Genomic DNA, 23422 nt, shown 5'->3' with positions numbered 1-23422 from the left:
TTAGTAAATATATCTTGTTTAATGTTTATAGTTTATTTTCTTTATTTCGTTTTGTCGATGTTTCTATAACGTGCTGTTGATTACTTTCAAAGGTTACTGACGAAAATAAGGACACAATCAATAATAATGCAAAATCAATGTATTTTATTTCATAAACGTATAACCGGTAATTTACCGGTTAACCGGTTAGTGGGACCTCGCGTCGGTAAATTACCGGTAATGAAAAACGCCCGGTTATTGCATTCCCTAATTAGGTATTAAATGAATCATTCCGGTTTGCGTTAGTCATATTCATATTCATATTCATATTCATATTCATATTTATTATTAATAATGTACACATACATTACATGTCAAAATTACAATTTAGTTAATACCAACATCTAGATAATAATATAAAAATATTCACATAATGCGTTCAATAAAGTAAAGTATAGATACAGAAATAAACAACTGGTAAAAATAAATAGATTTTGATAAACACTTTATTTTGTGATGGTAGATTAAAATGTCATTGCAACGCATGTCGTAAACATGTCTTCTCGTTTGTTCACTGTGATGTTTATCATTAATTATAAAGGCAGACACATCTTACGAACTTCTCCATATTCATCTATATCTGTATCTGATGGATTTCCGTGACTTGACATTCATATCTGGAATATTTCAGAATCCAAGACATCAAAATTCAGGGGGCCTAGCCAAGATCTTTGATAGAAAACGTGAGTTTTCTTGGCATCTGTCACCCCGATAAAAAAAATTGTTTGGCGTTCGATTGTTGATCTTGCATGGCTAATAGGGAGCTAGGCCCCCAGATGGGTGGCCAGGGTGGTCGGCCCTTTTAGTGTCCATGCTATTCTAATCTGTAGTTATATTCAGAAAAGTAATAATATTGAATAGCTTCCTACTTATTTTCTATTTAATTTTTGGTACAAGCTTTTGTCGCTGACTGTACTTTTCTTTCCACAGGCAACTAATACTCATCGAGATAATTCTAAAAACCCCAAACACAATAGGGTTGTTTCCAATTTTTTGAAACGCTTGTATTACGTTCTATATTAACTAAAAGTTACCCTAAAATTCAACTTTTATACTAAAAACGGCTTTAAATATGTTAAATTAACAAAAATTTTGACAGATGCTTTCGCGCCCAAAACACTCTTTGAAAATTGTGTGACGTCACAGTTTACGGTTTGACACATAACTACATACACACGTAGAAGATAGGAACTGTCAACTGACATTTGTCATTTGTTGTTTATCGCCTAACTGTCAACAGTGTCAATCCGAGAGTTGTGACGTCATCAGAATCTTCAAAGACGTTTCGAGTTTGGTCACGTGACGTGTGCCAAAAGATATTTTAAATTCAATATTTACAAAAATATGGTCATTACAGGTCCCCTAAAAGTAGTTTAACATGTTCTTATAATCCAAAAGAATTTATTGGGATACAATTCTGCCCTAAGATTTGTAGATGGAGACAACCCTATTAGGTTGCGTTGTTTCATCACAGAGCTCCTATGGCCACCTCCTGCCTCCTTCATCAGTCTAGCTTAATGATACCATAATACTGCATTATCACCCGACTTACATACCTATGCATACACATGCTCAATCGTAAATCGGGAACTGGGTCAAAATTAGCTTCCAAGATTTGACACTAACAGGGCAAGTTAAATGAAAGCTTGCAAAATGTAAAAATATGGAATGCTGTTTCTACCCTGCTTCTAACTGCGACGTAATCCATAACCAAGTTTTTGTCCAATCCTTTCTTAAACATGGAAAACATTGTCACGACATGGTAGTGGTATCTTCCATTGTAAGTGATCTTAAAAGGAGTCGCCGTTAAGATAACACCTAAGTGTTGCTCTAAACGGACTTGCGTTAGCATTTTTATGAGACACATTGTTTACAAATAAGGATTCGTACGAATGTACAAAACACTGCAATAGGTATGATGACACACGTTCAATTTTATAACAATCTTGTTAAATAGATAGAATTAGACAATGATTAATTTATCACAATAAATCGGACACAAAAAAAAGATATAAAAATACAAGACTTCAAAGATTCAGAATTATTTAGATTTTAACTTCCTAAATAAAATAAAATCGTAATATTTTGATTCCTTGCATTTTATTATAAAAAACGTGTATCTATGATTGAACGTGTACGATTACAGAAATGCAATATTGCACCGAGAAAATCGCAATTATCTTGTTTTCCATAGTTCAAGACGGCTTCAATTTGATTTCGTGCGTAGAGTACGGTTGTCAGACTTTGGTATTACTTTTTCATATAGACATTTGATCCTCAAAACAAACCTGATCTACTTGATGTCATCTAGCCTATATAATGCAGTCGCAATTGTAGGTAGTGACTATATAATGGTTACTTGGTTAGTAGCAATTAAATGACCTATTTTCCTCAAACGTTTTAAATGTTGGGACAAAGAGAATTATTATCCTAATGAATAATTTCCATAGTCGGCTGGTTGTCTACTTTTCGCCTATTTTGGCGGAGCTAAATGGAGATGGATCGGGCACTAACAAGTATTAACGGGCATTATCATTATTTGATTTAGGTTTTAAGTTTGATATGTTTAGTTTATCTTTTTTTCATACACTAGTATGTCCAGTATTATCGTAGTGATACCAATTAATTCTAATCATTTTTGAAAACAGAGGATTGTAAATTCAGGAAGAAGAAGTAACGACGGTGTTTTTAATAGAAGGTAGCGGAGTTTATATATTACATTAAATTACTTAACATAATACATAAAGTTAGACCAAGACGAGTCTGCAACAATTTTGATAGCACACGCAGTGCAAGTGTTATTTTAAACGCCAATCTTCTATGAAATTATGAAATTGTGACGTTGCACTGCGTGTGACTCATCTTGGTCTAACTCTATACGCTTTAAACCAGTCCGCAACTGAACACAACAACTTGTTACAAATGTCTTGGTTAAACGATAGACCTATAGTTTAAGTATATACTAAATTTACATACTTCACATACTGTCCCCGGCAAGCTCAGCCGAATTTCACCTTCCCATACAAACTGAGTTTCGTTATCATTTTAAAACTACGTGTTGAATTATAATGAAATTTTGCACATACAATGATATTTAGATATAAATAAGTTTATATAGCTCCATCGTATAAAACATACGAAATAGAGCAAAACAAAGTTTGTATGAAAATCTTAAATTCGCTGTATTTTTTTAACTATGGTATCTGCGGCTATGTAAACTAATTATAATTACAGCCCTAAATATACATTATTCTATTGTAAGTACAAAGTTTCAGAGCAATATACCTAGTTGTTTTCAAATTAGGACGTAACTACGTTTGTATGGATAGAACCGAGCTTGCTAGAGGGGACCCTAATACAAACCAGCTTCATGCAGCAAGCTCAAACTCAAACTTACATATACTCAGACTTTACATATACTCAGACATATTATGGATGGCTTTAACCACCTGATAAAATAAGTGTCACTTTTTAACACCACGTGATGGAAAGAGACGGACACTGTTTATCACGATGTGACGTAGACAAACAGGACCATCATAATATCAGTAGTTTTATTTACTCGAATGTTCAACTCAAGTAATTCTATGGCCCATTTCCCCGGTGTCCGAGCTCAGAGTCAAGCCGGAGTGAAAGTATTGGTGACGACATCTTCTGGAATGCCGCCGGTCAAACCTGTCCGCTCCCGGGACGCACGCGCATCTTCGGAACATTGTTGCTGGTGCTTAACATCGGATTCTTGTTAACGAAGAGCTTTAAGATTTTTTTCTCGTATTTAGGTAATCTGTAAGCTAACTTAGCGGGTCAAACTCAAAACTATGTTCACGCCAAGCCAAGCCAGACCCAAAACATAAGGGCTATAAAAGTTAATTTTCTTATTTAATCCTTATTCACACGAAAGGGTACTCCTGTTATTTGGGTAAGTACGATAAAATCATTACCTACATGCCTACAATCTGTTAAAATATGTTCACAGAAGAGAAAACTTTACAGTTTTGATGACCGGTCTGGCCCAGTGGGTAGTGACCCTGCCTATGAAGCCGATGGTCCTGGGTCCGAATCCCGGTAAGGGCATGTATTTGTGTGATGACCACAGGTATTTGTTCCTAAGTCATGGATGTCTATGTATATATAAACATCCTGTATCTTTGACGTCGACTATACCTACCTACTATACCTATACCTATACTATACTATACTATACTATACTATACTATACTATACTATACTATACTATACTATACTATACTATACCATACCACAATTTTTTTTTATTTGTCAGCGCCATCATCTATGGTATCTTTCTATACGTAGAACTCACGATTTCATTGACTTGACTTCAATACTTTTTGTTTACTTCTTGAACCAAAAACTATTTCATAATATGAATAAATGTTTTTTTTATACATACCGTTTATGTTATATATAATAATTATAAAACACTTAGAACATACTTGGAACTATTCGGGCACGGGCAAACCTGTCATCAATTTATACAAAATACCTTTTGGCAGTTCTCACCATGTACTTATTCTTTAAGTAGAAATTAATAATTTAAATAAAGCAATAAATCAGTTTAGCACGTACTACTTCCTTACGTAGCGAATGAAATTAATGGCTTTAAAATATATCGGACATATGTCACGGCTGTCAAAAACTACTTTAACGGGCCGTTAACCGTTAATGATGAGGTAAAAGGGGGTTATTCCGAACACTAGAGAATGAGTGGAGCGAAGGCTTTTGTGAACCAGTATAAAATTAGCTCTCCGATGTTTATGCCAAATCACTATTTTATATTTTTTATTAGACAAAATAGACTTATTAAGGGAACTAATTTTGTTTATTATTTAATCATATTTTTTAAATTCAGTTATTCCAAGTGTCTACCATGAATAAGGAAAATTAGATTTTCGTTGTCTGTGTCTCTAAGTTAACTGGAAGTGGACGAGATCCCTCTGAGGGATAAGTTCGCCTTTGTACTACACATTTATATTCTATCTGATGTAATAAATATTTCTTTTTTTCTCGTACAATAAAGTGTTTACTCTACATGGTGTTTTTTTAAACTCCGTTAACTTTGGGATATGGCCAAGTAAATTTAAGAAAACTGTACCCCTAGTGTAAATTTAATGGACTTCATAACGTAACGAACGCGTTTGCGTTAAGTCTCATTTTGTATAGGATTTTGAGTTTCCAAAACGTCCCGCTTGGCGCACTCTTTCTAAATCCAATACAAAATGAGACTAAACGCAAACGCGTACGACACGTTTCGAAATCGAATTTATTTACACTAGGGGTACTGAATGGCATAGTATTTTTTCTTATTTACTTTTTTTCGTAAAATGTAATTAAATGCTGCATATAGAACATGGGCATGCTATTTAAATAATTGAGAACTTTGACACATCGATATCATTTCGAATGACTTGCGTTTAGTATTGTATTAAGGGCATAAACTCATACTAAACACTAACCAATATGTAAAAAAACCCTAAGGCAAGTGTACACGTTAGGTAAAAACCAATTTTCGATTAACTCCGAAATGGAGTTAATTAGAATGACGATGTCTACCGTTCTCCAATTCTTCCTGAATTGCTCAAAGGTTAACTAGAAGAGATCCCTGAAAGGGATAAGTTCGCCTTTGAACAAATGATGTGTGTTCTTTTCTGTTCTGTGTTTCTTTTTGTACAATAAAGTGTTTTATTATTACTACTATTACAACTCGAATGCCGGTGTCTTTGAGAAAGTAACTTAATTTAAGCTCAGGGTGCGCTCCTTGACCCTTGAAATTGAAGAAGTTAAAAAAAAACACCGTGTATAATGTCTCGATTACACAAGATGATTGAGAGGCATATAATGAAATTTAGATTTTCGCGATAGGTAGGTCCTCTTTCCCTTTCAGTAGAAAGTAGCCCGAATACGGATTAAGACGAAAGTAAACGACCGCCCCGAAACAATCTTTCCATACAAAAGTAGTGCCCATTGTCCCCTCTGGATATTAGCATTACTGAAAATACTATATTAGATGTACATAAATCAACGACAGCTATGCCCCCTATGCCCCTTTGTTTGATTTTTTTCGATTTTTCAATTATTTTAAGAGTTAGGAGCATTTAAATATTTGTATGCAATTTGTTTTTCGCTCCAACTTTTATATTAATAAAAAAAATCGAAAAAGAAAACAAACAAAGGGCATAGCTATAGGTTATAACGAGTCAACACTGTGCCCTTTTCCTCTTCAACTTTCATCTTATATGATATTAACCCTATTGTTCAATCTCGGGAGCTCATAACGCTGGTTCGCTAAATTATCACCTCGCCGACGCACGCGCAAGTAAAGAACAAGCTTGATCGCTTATCGGCCGACTATTGGCCAGTTGGCCACAGAGCCAATGAAAAGCAATGTTACGGGTAAAGGCTTTGGTACACTAATTCCCTGTCGTTTGTATTTTCCCACAATTTCGGGTAGAATGCGTCCAAGTCGCCCCGACATCCTCTTTGCGATTATAACATATATGCATGTACATATACATATTATAAGAAATATTAAGAAAAAAGCTTAGGAGTTTTTTAAACAAACACATGTTTGAAGAATACATATTTTTTTGAACACTTATACATAATTTATTGAAACATAAAGAATACATATTTTTTCTGTATATCTATTTGAATGAATGTAAACAAACAAAACCACGTGATCAGTCATTCGACCAATGAGATAATGCCATATATACCATATATACCGTGAGTACAAAATAAAACAAATTTAAACCATAATTAGTAGGTTCTCTCCACTCTCCATCCGTGGTATTATGTATTTATTGGCAGAATAATTAAGTCACGTGGTATTCATGAAATAAAACTACTTAAAAACGATTTATATCGCGTATCATGAATTTAAAATACATCCCGACACGTTTAGAACCCTTAAAGCTGGCCATACACACTAGGGTGCCTGTACAGTTTTGTCTGTACAGTTCAACTGCACAGGTAAAGCTGTAAAGGAAACTGCACAGTCGAATGCCACTCACGCTCCGGTTTACCTGTGCAATTGATAAAACTGCGCAGGCAGGCCATACAGTATGGTGTATGGCCAGCTTTTACAGCGTTCGTGGCCACATATCGAAGGTTGATTCTTATGACATTTCATATTTATTTTTCTTTTATGGACGGAAATAGACAAAATACACCACTTCCGCGTTTAGTGTGCCCCAGACACAATACCACTAGTACATAACGACCAAAAGTACCTACGTATTTTTTTTGTGGACCAGCCCACGCAAAATCCACCTTAATATTACAGTTATTGAACAGCGGGTGATTTGTTTGTTTGATCAAGATGTGGCTTCGAATGCGTGTAAAAAATATTATAACTACCAACAACAATATTATTACCCAATGGACCTTATGTCGTAGCTATAAGGTTTACGAATTGTCAGTTAACAGTGTGAACGACGCTACCATCCTTAAGAGGAGGCTAACGCACTTATTAAATTGTACTTATTATATTGATTTACAGGTTTTAATCAAGGGCTAATGCCATGAAAAAAATCACACGGAAACTGGATTATATTTGCAAGGGCAAACTCCAGAATCAGAATGCATTTATTCGTTAAACATAGGTACATAGTATTGGTCTTAAAAAAATAAAGCATATTGCGATCACTATGTTTTGCCGGTAGGCGTACGAATTTGTTGATATATATATACTTAATTACACGTGCACAGGTCTAAAGTACATGCTTTATCATATATTAATAGCAAAATAATAAATTACAATTGAAGAATAATTCACAAAATCAATTTCAATAAATAAATATTTAATTATGTCAACAACGGAAATTTTAAAGAGAGCATGATAAAAATATTTTATTTCAACCAAAGCCCTAAAAACACACGAAAACATGTCTAATTTTCATTAATTTTCAGTTGTGTGTCGTCATCTTGCATACTATAGCAGTATAATTTTGAAATACCTAGTGATATAGCCGAAGGATCTAACGAGAAAAAATTGTAAACACAATTATATTTTCAGAGTAATTGAGATAAAAGGTTAGAATTTATAAAAGCGGAACGATGGCCTAATCTTTCGCCGCTTATTCGCGCAGCGCGCCATATCTTATGTTTCCTCCTAATTTCCTGGCTGTACACCCCCTCTTAACAGTGTGGTTGGTAGTACATCTTTAACTGTTAATCCATAGGAGTTTTGATGTTAGTCTTACGAACATAAAAACATATTAAGCAGAACTGAAAATTGCAGGTTCGGATGGCGGGAGTTAAACGACCATGACCATTAAGTTAAGTAATACAGGTTAATATTAACGTTAGTGAGTGATCTATTATATACTATTATTATAATATACTTACTATTATCTACTTATGAACTTTTTTGGAACGAATAAATAAACGAATAGGTATTTTTATGACGTCAAATAAGTATTTAGTGAAAATTTAAGCCCTGCAGAATCGAAGTGTAGATGTATTTCTCAGACGCGCGTTGATGTCGTTTGCTCTATGTGCGATCGTGCGGTAGTGTTGCCTTATCAATATTATAGTTCTTTAAGTCGTTGCATAATACACATTTCAGTTCATTTAAGTGTCACGGCGTATCCAATATCAAAATGTAAGTATGCCAGTTTGATCTATGAAGCTCTTTATGTATATGTATTTATAATCCAAAGACGAGTAGAAATTGAAAACAAAACTTTATAATCTCTCTTTTAAATCCAGTGCCTGACTGAACCAAAACGTGTACTGTAGGTACTTAAAATAGTTACGAATGATGAGCGATAGTATCGCTAAGCTCTTTGTGTTATCGACACCTTTTAAGGCAAGCAGCTACATACTTCAGCTTAAAGCATTGTCCATTTCTTTTGTGTGGTGTTACGAGACAGCCGTGCGTGATTCATGAATTTCGTGATAAATATTATTGGTACATAGTGTACCTCATAAAGAGGCCAAGTGCACTCTGAGTCTTGTTTTAAGATGAGACTAAGTAGTTATGTACAGTCACGTCTGAAAATATCGATACGAAAAAAGTGCCAAAAATATGTATACACGAACATATTTTTGGCACTTTTTTCGTATCGATATTTTCAGACGTGACTGTACCTATCCACCGTATACGTATGACTAAATGCTGTTACCAAAAAAAAAATTAAAACAGACTGATGAAGATTCAATGTGCACGATTTAGGAAAATACATGATGTTTACTACGTTTCACTAGAGTTTGAGTATTTATAAGATGAGTCTGCACCGATTTTGCAGCCACAAAGTGTTATATTGTCACTATTTTCATAGGAATTTGACATTTATAGTCAACACTATGTCACTTAGTTATTAGTGCAGGGTTAGCTTGGTGTGACTTTTAGCTTGGAACAGTGGAGTAAATGGAAGTTTGCTCACTGTTTTCCAGCATCAAGCCACCCTTGTTGGAACCAGGGATCGGAAACCGTATTTTTTCGTTCTTTGTTAATTACTTCATTTCTAATTAGGCAATCTAATAATACGAAGTCGTTATCTGAAAACACAACTGAGTCCTACATTTAGAGTATAAAATAAACCGAAATATATGGTTATTTCGATGTTTTTGCAAAAAACCGGTTCCGATCCCTGGTTGGGTTGGAACAGCTGAGTTTAAATAATCAGTTACCTTCTGCACGACGAGAGGGGTGCCGAAGTCCTTGCCGCCCTGCAGCCGGAAGCCCAGCGGCTCCGGGCCCGCCTTGTTTAGCCGCACAGTTAGCAACTGTGCCATCTGTCGACAATAAATACAACGTTAATACATGGATCAAAAAAGTTCAGTATCAACTTCGAGTTAAAGAGGCGCCATTTCGAAACAACGGATGAGAAGGGACCCGTTACTTGAACAGTATTACACTATTACTTTTGCTTTTATTTACATAATTGATATATACAGAGTATTAACTGCATAAATACTAAACTAAATTAATAACAAGCTTAAAACTAAAATAGGCAGTTGAGGCATTGTACATAGTTCTTATGACTAACATAGATTTTTTAAGAAGTTCAATTACTAACCAATTTCTATGGATTATGGCACGAAATAAACAATTTTTTTTTATTGTACCATCCGGGATTTCCTCATTTTATCGCAATGCTGATACGTTGTGCGAGGAAGTCGCCAGCTCTTCGGTCACCAATTACGTCAACCAGTCGTTTCGCGATTTCTGCAAAAAACTTGTACGCGCTGGGCAATGCCGGATTTAGAGGTTTGGAGGCCTTGGGCAATAAAGGAGTGGAGGCCCCCTGGCTCCAAATTATTATTCAAAATAAATGGTAAAATTTCTGAAGTCACTATTGTGGGGGCCCCACTTTTGTGGAGGCCCCGGGACTTTAGCCCCGGTTGCCCTCCCCTAAATCCGACCCTGGCGCTGGAAGCCCATGGATTTACACTATTAATTATTAACTATTATATCATGTTTGTGACTTGTTACAGTTATAGATGCCTACGGAATACTGCCTACAAATAAACTTCTACCTTCTACTGACCACCACCAAGTACAACAATAACAATAGAGTCTCACATGTATATAACACCACTTTTTGGCAAGTGGTGGACAAGTGTCATATACTTAGGTAAGTGAAAGGGTGTATGCCGACACCACTGTCATAACCGCAGAACCATTATCGAGTTGCCTTTAGTGGTATATCGATGAGCATAAACTCTCATAAGTGCGTGATAAAAATTTTATCCACAAATGCGAACCTTGTGGGGGGGCCTTAAGAGTATAGTTGAGGACTTGTTCTCCGTACAAACGGACTACGTTTTCCTATCTGGATATTGACATTAAGGAATTTTTTTTTAATGTATATGAACCGCAGCTATGCCCCTACGTTGGATTTTTTTCGAATTTTTGATTATTATAAAATTTAGGAGCGAAGAACATATATTGTACAAATTTTAAAAAGCTCTTAATAACACTTATAATAATCTAATAAATCTAACGAAGGAGCGTGACTGAGGTTAATATACTTTACAAATCAAATTGTGTTAAGAATATTTTCTAAAATGTTATTATCCGTGGAAAATGGGGACTACGTTTGAATGGAGGAGCCGTCCTCCACTATAGATCGGTCATCCACGATGACGCCAAGATTTGTCAAATCTAACCTTTAACAACATGACAATAAGGCACGCGTCGTTTTGAATGACACGATCTATATCCTCTTAAAAGCCTATTGACAAGTAGTAGGTAAACCTGTCATAAATTCATCGCTCTTAACTTTTCTGTCCAAACAGGACCCGAAGCTTTTAGCGTCCATTACGCCTGGATAAGACCAGTCATAAATCCTCAAAGAAAGAAAGTAAATTGGCGATTAAGATGACGGGGCATTAGCTTGGCATTTGATCGACCTAATTGATGATTTATTTTCTCCCAGCCGGGCCCGCAGACATCGTGCGATCTATTTTATCTGTGATCAAATCTAAGTGCGAACGCAGAGACATTAGAGAAAGGAGGTGAGCAAAACTTTCGTTTACAGGTACAAAGAATAAACAATAAACGAATCATTTATCAATTTTCTTCAACAGGTCTTTGATTTCTCTTCGTGATATACTTGGATTTAATTAAGGAATCTTGTGATATGATCTCGTGGATGCCTTTATTCTTGGCTGAACAGTGACTTATCCGATCAATTACTTCCTAATCATACAAACGGATGTAATCTGTATAAATAGCACAGACATTTAATGTGATTGTAAAGTGAAATAAATGTCATATACGAAAGAAAAAGTTACCAAGGCCTCCAGTGTCCAAGGCTGGAAATGCTGGAGTCGAACCAGCGTCCTCTACATTCGCGACAGATGCCTAAACTGCTCGGCCACCTGGGTCATGGCGGCATGGGTCGAATTTTCTTCAGTAGGTATATTATAGGACATTATTACACAAATTGACTAAGTCCCACAGTAAGCTCAATAAGGCTTGTGTTAAGGCGTGTGTATATGAAATTCCTTAAGGGCTTATGGCGCATTCTGGCCAAAGAGGCCAAAGAGGGATTGTCTAAAATCTGAACAGAAAAACTGGTGGTAAAAGAATCTCTTGAAATCCATCTAGTTTTAATATGTAGGTTAACAATTTTATGTCGATGTAAACATTTAACATTTGATACTAAAAAACTGCGACAACTATTTGGTTAAGAGTCCGCAGCAAGCTCAACCGAATTACACCTTCCCATACAAACGGAGTCTCGTTCTTATTTTAAAACTACGTGTTGGATTGTAATGAAACTTTGCACATACAATGACATGAGCTATATCTGGGGCTGAAATTAGTTTATATTGCTCCACCTTCCTTGCCTTCCTTGTTATTTCGCTGTATTTTTTTTTTTTTAACTATGATATCTGAGGCTACATAAACGAATTACAGATATACAACATACACTATCCTTTTGTAAGTACAAAGTTTCAGAGCAATCTAGCCACGTTTGTATGGAGAACCGAGCTTGGTGAGGACCCTTAAGTCATTTTATCTTAGCCAGATTTTGCTTTTTTGACTAATTGTCATTTTCTGGTACCATATTTTCTGTAGATATATGCCAGCGGGGGTATTATGGTTCCATTTTTATCACTTGTCACTATGTCCGTCACTTTCGCGCTTACATATTTGTTAGAACGTGACAGGCATGGTGACAAATTATAAAGAGCCGACCATCTTAGCCCAGCAGAAATGTGCTGCATGTCTCTTAGACTGTATAAGTAATTTGACTGCATAATTCAGACAATACATATGATTTGAGATGCGTAATAACTACTTACGTACTCGAAGGTAAGACTATAATCCCCTTGTAACGAAATGGTCAAACACTTAAATAAACACGCTATTATTATGATGCAATATTTTTCAGCCAAAGCACTTGGAAAGTGAGAGTAAATGCATAACCTTGTAAAGGGCGCCTGCGTATGGCAGACGATTGACGAATCATTGGCACCATCATAATCGACTCTCACTCGATCAAGGGTTGACTCATGTCATTTATTTTTATTTTGCTTCATGTCATGTCTTCATCAAGGCGATGTACGCAGATTCAACTTAAGTGATAAGTGATGCGCTAAACAATAAATAAGTTTTAAAAACTGGATATTCAACTTTACCACAAAATAGTCGAAAACAGCGTCAAGAACATAGGTACATATTGATTAGATTTGAACCACAAGAGTTGCTGTATTTCCTTTCGCTCATCTGTCTATAGTACATTACTTGTATAACTGCAGCTGCAGTAGGTAGGTGATAGGTACGTTCATTTTATAGTAGGTAGTAAAACAACGATAGTATAGTTCACAAGCATTGCAAGCAAACATAAACATAGGTAATAGATACGAAACGTTTAAAATAGACCATCACTACTATCATGTTGTAAACTTGTAACACTTAAATGAGGTTGTGTTATCGTTTTAATATATGTCGGCGGCCGATCGTAAGATCAGGCAGATAGTGAAATTCTTAGGTATATCGTGAAACGTAAAAATCTTTGTCTCGCTCCCTGCGTCGGCGTATATCTGTACCTGGACAGTTTGCCCTTCGAGCATCTGAAGCAACCTAACGAACCTATCCTACCTAATCTACCTATCTATTGGTTTAATGTGACTACCGTCAAAATATTACACAGAAACATTGCGATCGGCCTAATCTTACGATCGGCCGCCAACATATATACAGCCATACTCTGCGTAGGAAATTTATAGGTCATTCAGAACAACTTATTATGGGGACAATGCCTATATCGCAAAAAAAAAGGTCATTTCATACATTCCAGCATTTCCAGCTCATGTGATGCCGCTGATGAAAAGGTGTTCAGTGTGATTTATAAATTAACCACGCAGAGTATGGCTGGCGATAAAAATTTCAGCCAGTATAATAGTATTTTATACAATCCTTTAATAATAGAGAGCTTTTCAGACGAGCACCGTGTTTAGGCAACGAAGCTTGCTGAGTTACCTAAGTGAGGTACGTTTTCTACGAGTCATCTCAAATTGTTATTTTTACTATAAAACCTAAATAAGTAATGAAAATTGGTAGCCTACGCGTACGCCGTTTTACGGGAGCGCGGTGGCACGTGATTGGTAAATTTTTTGTAGTTGACTACAGCGTATCGAAAGAAATTTTATAGTTGAGTTGGGAGCCCATACATGAAAAGTATTACGCAATTATAGTTTGGTATACGAAATCTTAATTCAATCATTATAGTCGACGAGTAGAAAAAACAATTGGAACACAATTAGGTACGTAAGAAAAGTAGGCACATTTGACGGTACTGCCTACTGCGATCTGCGAGTCAAGCCTCATTAAGACTTTTTCTCCGCACTTATTGAAATCAAATGCACTTGGTGAATTGCGCATTCATCCTTCGACGCATCGGCTCCAATCAAAAGGTCGCGACACTCTCCAACTGACGTCTCCATCAATTCTCACAATAAAAAGACGAAACAAGTCGTTTGTTGTTAATGACGAGTCATTCAGGCGCCTCTGACAACTTTTTGTGCTCGTTTAGCGCTTACAAAATAGCCACGCTTGTCACAATCGCCATCAGATATATCGGAGCGTCCAAGGTGTCCACAAATATCTCAACACGCACTCTAACGCCATGGCAATAGAGGCGTGTTCAGATATTTGTGAGCACCTTTGCCGCTCCGATATAACTGATGGCGACTGTACTTGACCGCATAGGGTCGCCGCAGACTAGCGACTTCGATAGTGGTTGTAGTTTACTGACCGAGCGGAGGTCCGCTTCAGCTTCCGATTGGGCAAAAATGCTTCTATGTCCGCATGTCAGGTCGCAATTCTCAGCCGAATTTTGTGAAATTTTACGAGCAGGTTCAATGATTAAGTAAATAGTCGGTTCAGTTTTTGGAAATGTTTCACATCTACGAAATTACGAATCGATACATTTATTCTGTTTTAAGTTATGCTCGCAAGGTCTATAGCTCACAGATCCACTACTTTATTTAATCTTTATTGCAAGATAGACAATATAAGCGCACAAAGGTGGACTTAATGCTATAGGCATTCTCTACCAGGCAACCTTCACACGATAGTCAACGTTTGGGTACACTTTTGTCAGGCTCGCCGCTTGATACGATAGCCATGCGATATGAACCTGAATATTCTTCAAACAGAGGGGGGAATGGACAGACAGAACTAAACAATTTTATTGTTAAGAGAACAAAAGTATGTCATTAAAAAAAATATCAATGATCTCGTAGCAATAGGTAAAATCTGTACCTCTGAGCATTTCCAAATGAGTATTCTATCACCTCACGTGATTCGATATTTACACATCTCTAGGGTGGACACACTAATCTAATCCTCGTATAGTCTAAGTGAGTGAAGGAGTTATTACCTAATGCGAGTGAACACAGGGCAAATGACTTAACATACATTTTATTCCCACACATATCTGAACATGCACTCTAACGCCTTGACGATAGAGAAGTGTTCAGTTATTTGTGAGCGCCTCAGCCGGTCCGATATATCTGATGGCGACTGTACATAGGTACTAATGTACTTAAACTTAAATTTTAACTACTGATGTGCCCTCGAAAAGTATTCAAAATTGTAATATTTCCACATATAAAAATTTTGGTAAGTTCCCATATTTTTGTATGGGGATCGAAATTTTCCATTTCCAAAAAAGTTTCCTTTGTTTCCTGTGAAAATTTGCTGAAATGTCCAAGAGCTATTCTAACTTTTTAGAGACTTTCCGCAACCCGAAAATCTGTATTTTAACCATTGTAAAATCTATAAAAATCTGTAAGTCACACGACAGAAGCTATAAATGGTAAAGCTGTTCTATTCTTTTGAAGAATGCGGACCGTCCTAACGTCCTTAACGATAGTCTTTTTGCTGTCATCTCGCGCCTATTCTCGCTGGCGTCGTTAGAATGCCTTATCTATGGAATGCGATGTTTAATTAGGTATGTGCTCTGAAGACGATTAGGTACAACACAATATGTCAGCGTGTCGGGTAACGTAATAACTTGTAAGTAAGTAAATATTGTTAGACGGTCTTTCACAAATCAACCTACATAGTTCCACGACTGTAATCAACAGGTCTGTAGTATTAGACAACGACGATAATAGACTATATAGATGTGACGACCAGTCTGGCCTAGTGGGTAGTGACCCCGCCTATGAAGCCGATGGTCCCGGGTTCAAACCCTGGTAAGGGCATTTATTTCTGTGATGAGCACGCATATTTTTTCCTGAGTGTGTGTTTTCTATGTATTTAAGTATTTATAAATATTTACAAAACATTGTATATATCGTTGTCTTAGTATACTTATTGAGCTTACTGTGGGTCTTAGTCAGTTTGTGTAATAACTTCCTATAATATTAATTATTTATTTATTTAATAAATGGTTCATACAAGAAAAAAATTAAAAGTGGAGAGTATACTGCCTTGGGTGAAACTTGAACTCACGGCCTCGGGATCGATACTCCAGCGCTTTGCCAACTGGCCGCGTAGCCAACGTTACAAACGTTCACGCTCCGTAGCGTATCGTAGCTATCTCTCTCTATCACTCTTCCATATTAGTGCGACTGTGACAGTTGCGTTTCGTTCGCCACATCAGAGCGTGAACGATATGCACGTTGGCTAAGCGACCTGAGCCACCATAGCTAAAAAATGTTCCCCGGGAGGCGATTAGTGATGGAAATCTGTTCCTGGCTCGCGGTCTACAGGCAGGCTACAACCAACTAGGTACAGATAGAGAGATAGAGGTAGAGATCTTTATTTTGATCCAAGTACATTTTTACATTACATAACATTTTCAAAGCATTCAGGCTCGTGTACCGTGGTAGGGGGTCACAAAATATTCTTAAAAGTTATACAAAGTTATAAGTAAGTTTAACAAGTTTTAAAAGGTAAACTCGCCATTAAACTCCATATTTCCGTTCATAATATATATTTATAGATTTTATAGTTCATTTTTTGCAGAAGCATTTTAGAATCCGTACTTGGACTTGACACACTTCCTTTCGCAAACTAAGATAGTCGGCCAACTGCGCCAATTTAAATATGGAATCTACCGTTCATACAGTTAACAGATTAATCGTACGTAGCCCTTATATAAAGGAGATAAGGTCGACCAATGATCTGTTAACTATGTTCGTACATTGCAAACTAAGATGCGCATCACGCTGTGTATTGTGTAGTTGCAGTATTTACACAAGTCACCACAGAGTTGAAATATAGACAGAGGATCGCTTCAAAGAAAACGGTGACTTCGTAACAAATCGATTTTGCAGGGATACAAAGAGTCCTTCTAAGCTAAAGCCGAGACGCCTTTCAAATAGATTTTAGTACATTGACCCGTCTGTTGCTATCTCTATTGCACGCGCATATTGCAGTCAAGCTCGCACAGTGACATTCTTCTTCTTCTCGTGTCGATGGTTTCGCATTTATTGTCGTATATATATATATATATATATATATATATATATATCGTTTTATATTAAGCGGGACCAGAAGGTAGCGACGCTTAACGCCCTGACAGTGACATTGACACCGGCATCATGGGCGGGATAGCAATATAATTATGCGCGTGCAATAGAGATAGCAACAGGCGAGTCAATGTACGAAAATCTATATGGAAATCGCATCTACTTTATTAACTAATGCTCGACCAACTTTGCATGGTCAAAGTATGAAAGCGCTGTAAACGTAAATTGTATTATAGGAATTTGACGTTTATGGTGGCACTTCGACGCTCTGTCACTGCAAAGTCTGTGCGGGGTTAGTTTGATCCGACTCATAGGTACTCACTTATGGCCACTTGCGCGTTCCAGGATTAGCCGACTAACTTGGAGTTAACTACAAACTTGGTTTATACAGTACAGTTTAACCCTGTATAAACGTTTAATTACGAGTTAGTTGGCTAACCCTGGAACGCGTAAGTGGCACTTATCGGGTTTGAGCCATTAAACTCTCGACCATTTGTTATGTAAGTAAGTATTCGTGTCGAGCGTAAATACTGTATACAAGGTCAGGTGGGGTAAGAAAAACATGGTTTATTTTGCTCGGGGCAAGAGAAACAGTAGACTCTAACCACAAACATTACAGTAAGAATGTACTCATAAAAACTTAGCGTGGTTCCAACTCTGAGGGTTATTTCCCTACAAGTGTTTCTATTGCCCCGATGTTTCTTTTACCCCATGTTGTGTAAGAAAACGACGGTTGGATGACAACTGATTTTATTTTGTAGTTCTACTCACAACATCTACCCCTTTTAAATATTACAGCCAATACGAAGATACATAACTTGCATGAAATTTGTTAACCATACATACCCCAATCAATAGGGTTTTATTAACATAATAATGTGTACGTGTGTGTGTTTTATCTTGTAGTTCTACTCTTCTTTAGATCATTAAAAATCTTAACATTTCCAGCACTATATATATATGAATTAGCAAACTTTATAAAATTCAATCCACAACTATTCAAATTGATATCTCAACAAAGCAAGCTTCCCGTGCGTGTACAATATCTTAATAACATCTGTAATAGTCAACACAACACAGCTTTCTTGGGTAAGAGTATACTGGGTATGGCTCCAAAAATTTTCAATAATATCCCAAATGATATAAAGTGCCTGCAACCTGACCAGTTTAAAATACGACTAAAATCATACTTAATAAACAAAAGCTATTACTCAGTAAATGATTTTTTTGAAGATACCTGAAATAGTTATAACTTGTCCATTTTATATAGATACTAGTTTAACATGTAAGTACTTCATCATTATATTCTAGATTTGTGAAATGTTGCTATTTTTTTCTATTATAAATATTTTTATTGCTGTAAAATATTACTGATAATCCTAATTTAGGTAATTGATTTGTAATAATTTTATTATTAACATATGTATGTGACTTTTTTAAATATTTGTATGCCAATAGGCAAAACACAGAGTTCTATTTATTACTTTATACATAAGACCTTAAATGTAACACCTGTGTTCCACAAATAAAATTTACTTTACTTTACTTTACTTTACTTCACAATACCCCACCTGGCCTTACACCTAAACGAAGATATTTTGAGTAAGTTTTGGACCATAAGGAAATTTTGGACAATACATAGTTTATGTTTCACAGTTTCGTCTCAGCCATTGTAGCTCTGCCTATCTTTCAACTCCGTGAGCCGTCCACTTTCCATTACGTTGTGCGTAGTTTAGCATGGCCTTGTCAAGCCGACGGATGAAAGTAAAAAGGTAAACACGTCCCTGTGACCTACACAAGGTGTAATAGATGCATTGCTAAGGCTAAACATTTTTACAAGCTTTTATTTAACTTGCAATGTTATGTATGTTTGTACGGGTCAAATCTTGCAAGTTAAATTTGACCCACTTCCGATGAAGCTGAAAATTTGCATACATATGTAAGTTTGGTGACAATGCAATATTATGGTACCATCGAACTGATCTGATGATGGAGACAGGACATGGCCATAGGAACTCTGTCATAAAACAACACAACGTAATTGTGTTTAGGGTTTTTAAAATTGTCTCGATGAGTACTAGTTGCCTGTGGAATGACATTTTTGCCAAAAACTTATTTCCTTTAACCTTTTGGACGCCAAGAACACCTAAAGTCGTTACTATCCTTCAGACTATGGAAAGATACTTCACACTTTAGTACAGTATACATTAGCTCCCTTGCGTCCAGGTCCAGGACCTTGGCGTTTGAGTGATGTTTATGACATAAAGCGCTCACGCTCGCCCACGTATCTGCTTGATAAGAAATAGTTAGTTAGTGGGTTGGTAGTTAGTTAGTAGTAGTTAGTTATTCGCGATAAGCACATTGATAATGGTGAATTCTCTATATAACTTGGAACTCCGGTCTCGGGACATCTTACACAGATCAACCGAGCCCCAAACTAAGCAAAGCTTGTACTATGGATACTAGGCGACGATATACATATTTCTATAGATAAATACATACATAGAACACCCATGAAAAAATGAAAATGAAAAATGAAAATGAAAAAATGAAAATGAAAAAATGAAAATGAAAAAATGAAAATGGAAAAATGAAAATGAGAAATATTTGTTGCGTTAATAAATGTTACACAGTATAGTAAAAGGTTGGGACTTCCTATTAAGTATATGATACATACCTGTATCTGGTACAAATATCTGTGTTCATCAATTAAATGCCCTTACCGAGATTCGAACCCGGGACCATCGGCTTCATAGGCAGGGGTCACTACCCACTAGGCCAGACCGGTTGTCAAATAGTTACTCGTATTGACCGAACCACTGACCTATCACACATAGACAGTTAGTCCTCATAAGGCTAATCTGCCAAAAGTGAAGCCGAAACTCGATCGATGTGTGCGTGCGACGCTCGTGTCTTACGCTCAGCGACACACACATATATACAAAAATGGGTTGCCAGAGTTCATTTATTCCCCTTAAAGTAGATGGATTTTAACCACATCCTTATACTTGGCTATCAATCATTTGGGAGTGTGTATGTAGATATTAAATTTGTGGCAAAAGCTTTCAAGGTTTCTTTTAAGGACTTATTTGCACTGCAGGACTGTACTTTGTGAAATAATGTTTAAATAAAAAAAACGTTTATTTTTTTATTTTACAAATGTGCACAGATAATAGCTGGTAGAATTGACTTTGGAATAATGATTTTAAATGATAAATATTTAATGACGATCATTTGGATTTGATTTGGTTTGATTTTATTTGACTAAGTAATATTTTCTTCGGGTTGGTGTGGTGAAAAGTTTTGTGTTTCACTTGGGGCAAAATTTGTTTAACTCTCGTAACTTGAAACCCTCGCAACGCTCAAGATTCCATTTTTCGACATTTTGAATCTTTATTTAGCTCGAGTAGCAATATTAGCACGAGCGGTTAAACAACAACTTTTCCACTTGTAAAACAAATAACTATTTATCGTCAGTACTAGTAATTGTACCTGCAGGCCTAGCCAAGGTGGCAATCGCTATTGCTTCGAACAACGAAACGCTTTGTGTCTCTCTATCAGTCTTCCATATAAGTGCGACAGTGACAGTTGCGTTTCGTTTTTACAGACCTTAACTGTAACACCTGTGTTCCACAAATAAAATTTACTTTACTTTCTCATCAAAATGGCGAGAGCATATTCGACTATGTTTAGTCGGTTTCCATATTGCATCGTTCCTATTTAATCTAATTTTTTCCGTCCATCTCGCAGACAGAAGCGGATCAGTCGGAGATCTAAAACGAATATCACACAAAATAAAAATATGAATTTAAACTGTAATTTTATAAAAGACAAAACATAATTTGAAATAAAAGAATGAAAAACTAAAAAAGAATATTTTCTATAGTCATACAAGGAACTTAAAGTAAGCATATTAATTTTATCAATGTAATCGTCATGCCTCATTTGGAGGAAAAAAGATTCATATCACCTGGCAACATTTATAAGTAATGGCGGCTGACGAAAATTTGGATTTTTGTATTTACAATTACGTAAAAATATCACATTAAACTGGATACTTACGCGTGAAATGTTATATCAGGCGGTTTGTTTTTATTCACTGATGTGTTGTGACACCAATTCACCGCACAAACAACCATCTTTCTTGTATTTTTTAATTTATAACCGGGAGGTGTACACAAACCAACTCGACCTTGAGTACTGCGAGGGCCGTTCGGATACGATGACACGAGGGCGACATAATGTCGTACTCGAAATGGCTTCACTAGGGATGTACAGACTAGGCATCTAGGCTAGTTATAAATCTATGGACCGAACAGGATAAAAACTAATCGTCCTCTTTTTACCGACTTCAGAAAGTAAGCTTCAATGATATACCTACCTACCTACTGATTTATTTTATCAAATATTGGTTGTATCAGAATTAATTACTCTATGACCGTTAAATCAGCAAAAAACCTGTCTTAAAAATTCCAAGAACGCGATCAAGCAACGAGCCTATGTTTTTATTTAGTTAGTCACGCGTTAATCGGTGACGTCACACGATGACTAACGTATGAGGGTCGCGGTCAAACCTTTATCTCGGTATTCGGGTGAGACGATTCTTTGTCGGAGAAAAATGATGCATCACACGATGAAGACAATTGGTCCAAAAATACTTGTGTCAAAAAGTAACAGTCATGTGTCGGGTTCAGCAGCCAAAATGGCAAAACCGGAACACTTATTAGGGTTCCGTAGTCAACTAGGAACCCTTATAGTTTCGCCTTGTCTATCTGGCCGCATCCACGGCTTCGTGATCATCAGTGCTAGAAAGCCGTCATTTGGGATGGATACGAGTACCGACATAAATCAAATCAAAGAATCGGCCTTTTAAAATGATATTCTGATAAAAATAATATTTTCGGAAATATTCACAACGAAGGAAAAAAATGTACAACCCGCCTTTAACCTTTGAACCATGGTCCAAAAATTATGAAAAAAAAAATCATGCAAGTAAAGCTTAGTAAATACTTTCAATGAAAACTATAGCGAATATGATCCGTTGGGCCGTTCTTGAGTATTTGCAAAAAGTTTTTCCTTCTTAGTAAAAGTGCTACATAGGTACTCCCTTTCTTTTGTTTGTTATAAACAGGATCGCTATCACATATATAGCCCCCGTTCAAGCCTATTGTGACAAGCGGAACTTACGGAACCCTACACCGAGCATGGCCCGACATGCTCTTAGCCAGTTTTTTATTTAGTCATGTCGGTCTGTCCATATGTCACAGCCATTTTTACGACCATTAGATTATAAAACTAATCCTAAGAGCGAGGAAATGAAGTGGTTCAAGAATGCTACCCTGCGCAAAAAACGATCAGTCGTTTTATGGTCATTGCATTAGTTATTAGTTAATTATAGAGAACTATATAATTAAGTTATGTTAATAAAAAGCTAACGGTTTCGTCATAATCATAATTGGGCTACGTCAATAAAACTAGTTTCAAAACTCTTAGAGCGTTTTCACATTTCCCGATCCGATATCGATTGTCGGATGAGGGATTTTTCCGGTTGAGCTCCAAAATGGCGGAGGCGTCTCGAGAAATTTGTTTTTTGCTCACTAGTGTTGTTTAAAGTGTTATTAATCGTGACGCGTTTATTGTATACCATTCTTTATATTCAACACCCGGCAATCCATCGGGACTATTTGTAAAGTCCGATATCCCTTTAGTAAGATTATCACCGTACAACGTCCATGCTCTATGAGCCCACTCTTGATATTGGCGAAATTGTTCTATAAATTTGATCTTAAAACCTTGGCAAAATTGCCCCACTGGACAGATGCCATAAGTAAAATAAAAACGGAACTGAACTGGCCTTTGGACAAAACAGCTACTAGAAAATGTCCTATGACATTAAGTTCTTCCGTTTTTACATTGACGC

At 36.4% G+C, this 23422-nt stretch overlaps 1 protein-coding gene across 4 annotated transcripts in view; it reads right to left on the bottom strand.

The window, feature by feature from the left end:
* The window catches only part of LOC133520121 (PDZ and LIM domain protein Zasp), an 89013-nt gene that overhangs the window by 35371 nt on the left and 30220 nt on the right, over positions 1-23422 (bottom strand). For all 4 annotated transcript variants that reach the window (XM_061854448.1, XM_061854449.1, XM_061854450.1 and 1 more), the window contains exon 2: positions 9694-9798. In XM_061854448.1, the coding sequence (XP_061710432.1) occupies positions 9694-9798 (105 nt within the window). The remainder of the gene's footprint in view (positions 1-9693; positions 9799-23422) is intronic.

This window comes from Cydia pomonella, chromosome 7 (genome assembly GCF_033807575.1).
Source record: "Cydia pomonella isolate Wapato2018A chromosome 7, ilCydPomo1, whole genome shotgun sequence".
Taxonomy (NCBI): domain Eukaryota; kingdom Metazoa; phylum Arthropoda; class Insecta; order Lepidoptera; family Tortricidae; genus Cydia; species Cydia pomonella.
The sequence above is the reverse complement of the archived record's forward strand: the minus strand, read 5'-3'. Positions and strand labels throughout refer to the sequence as shown.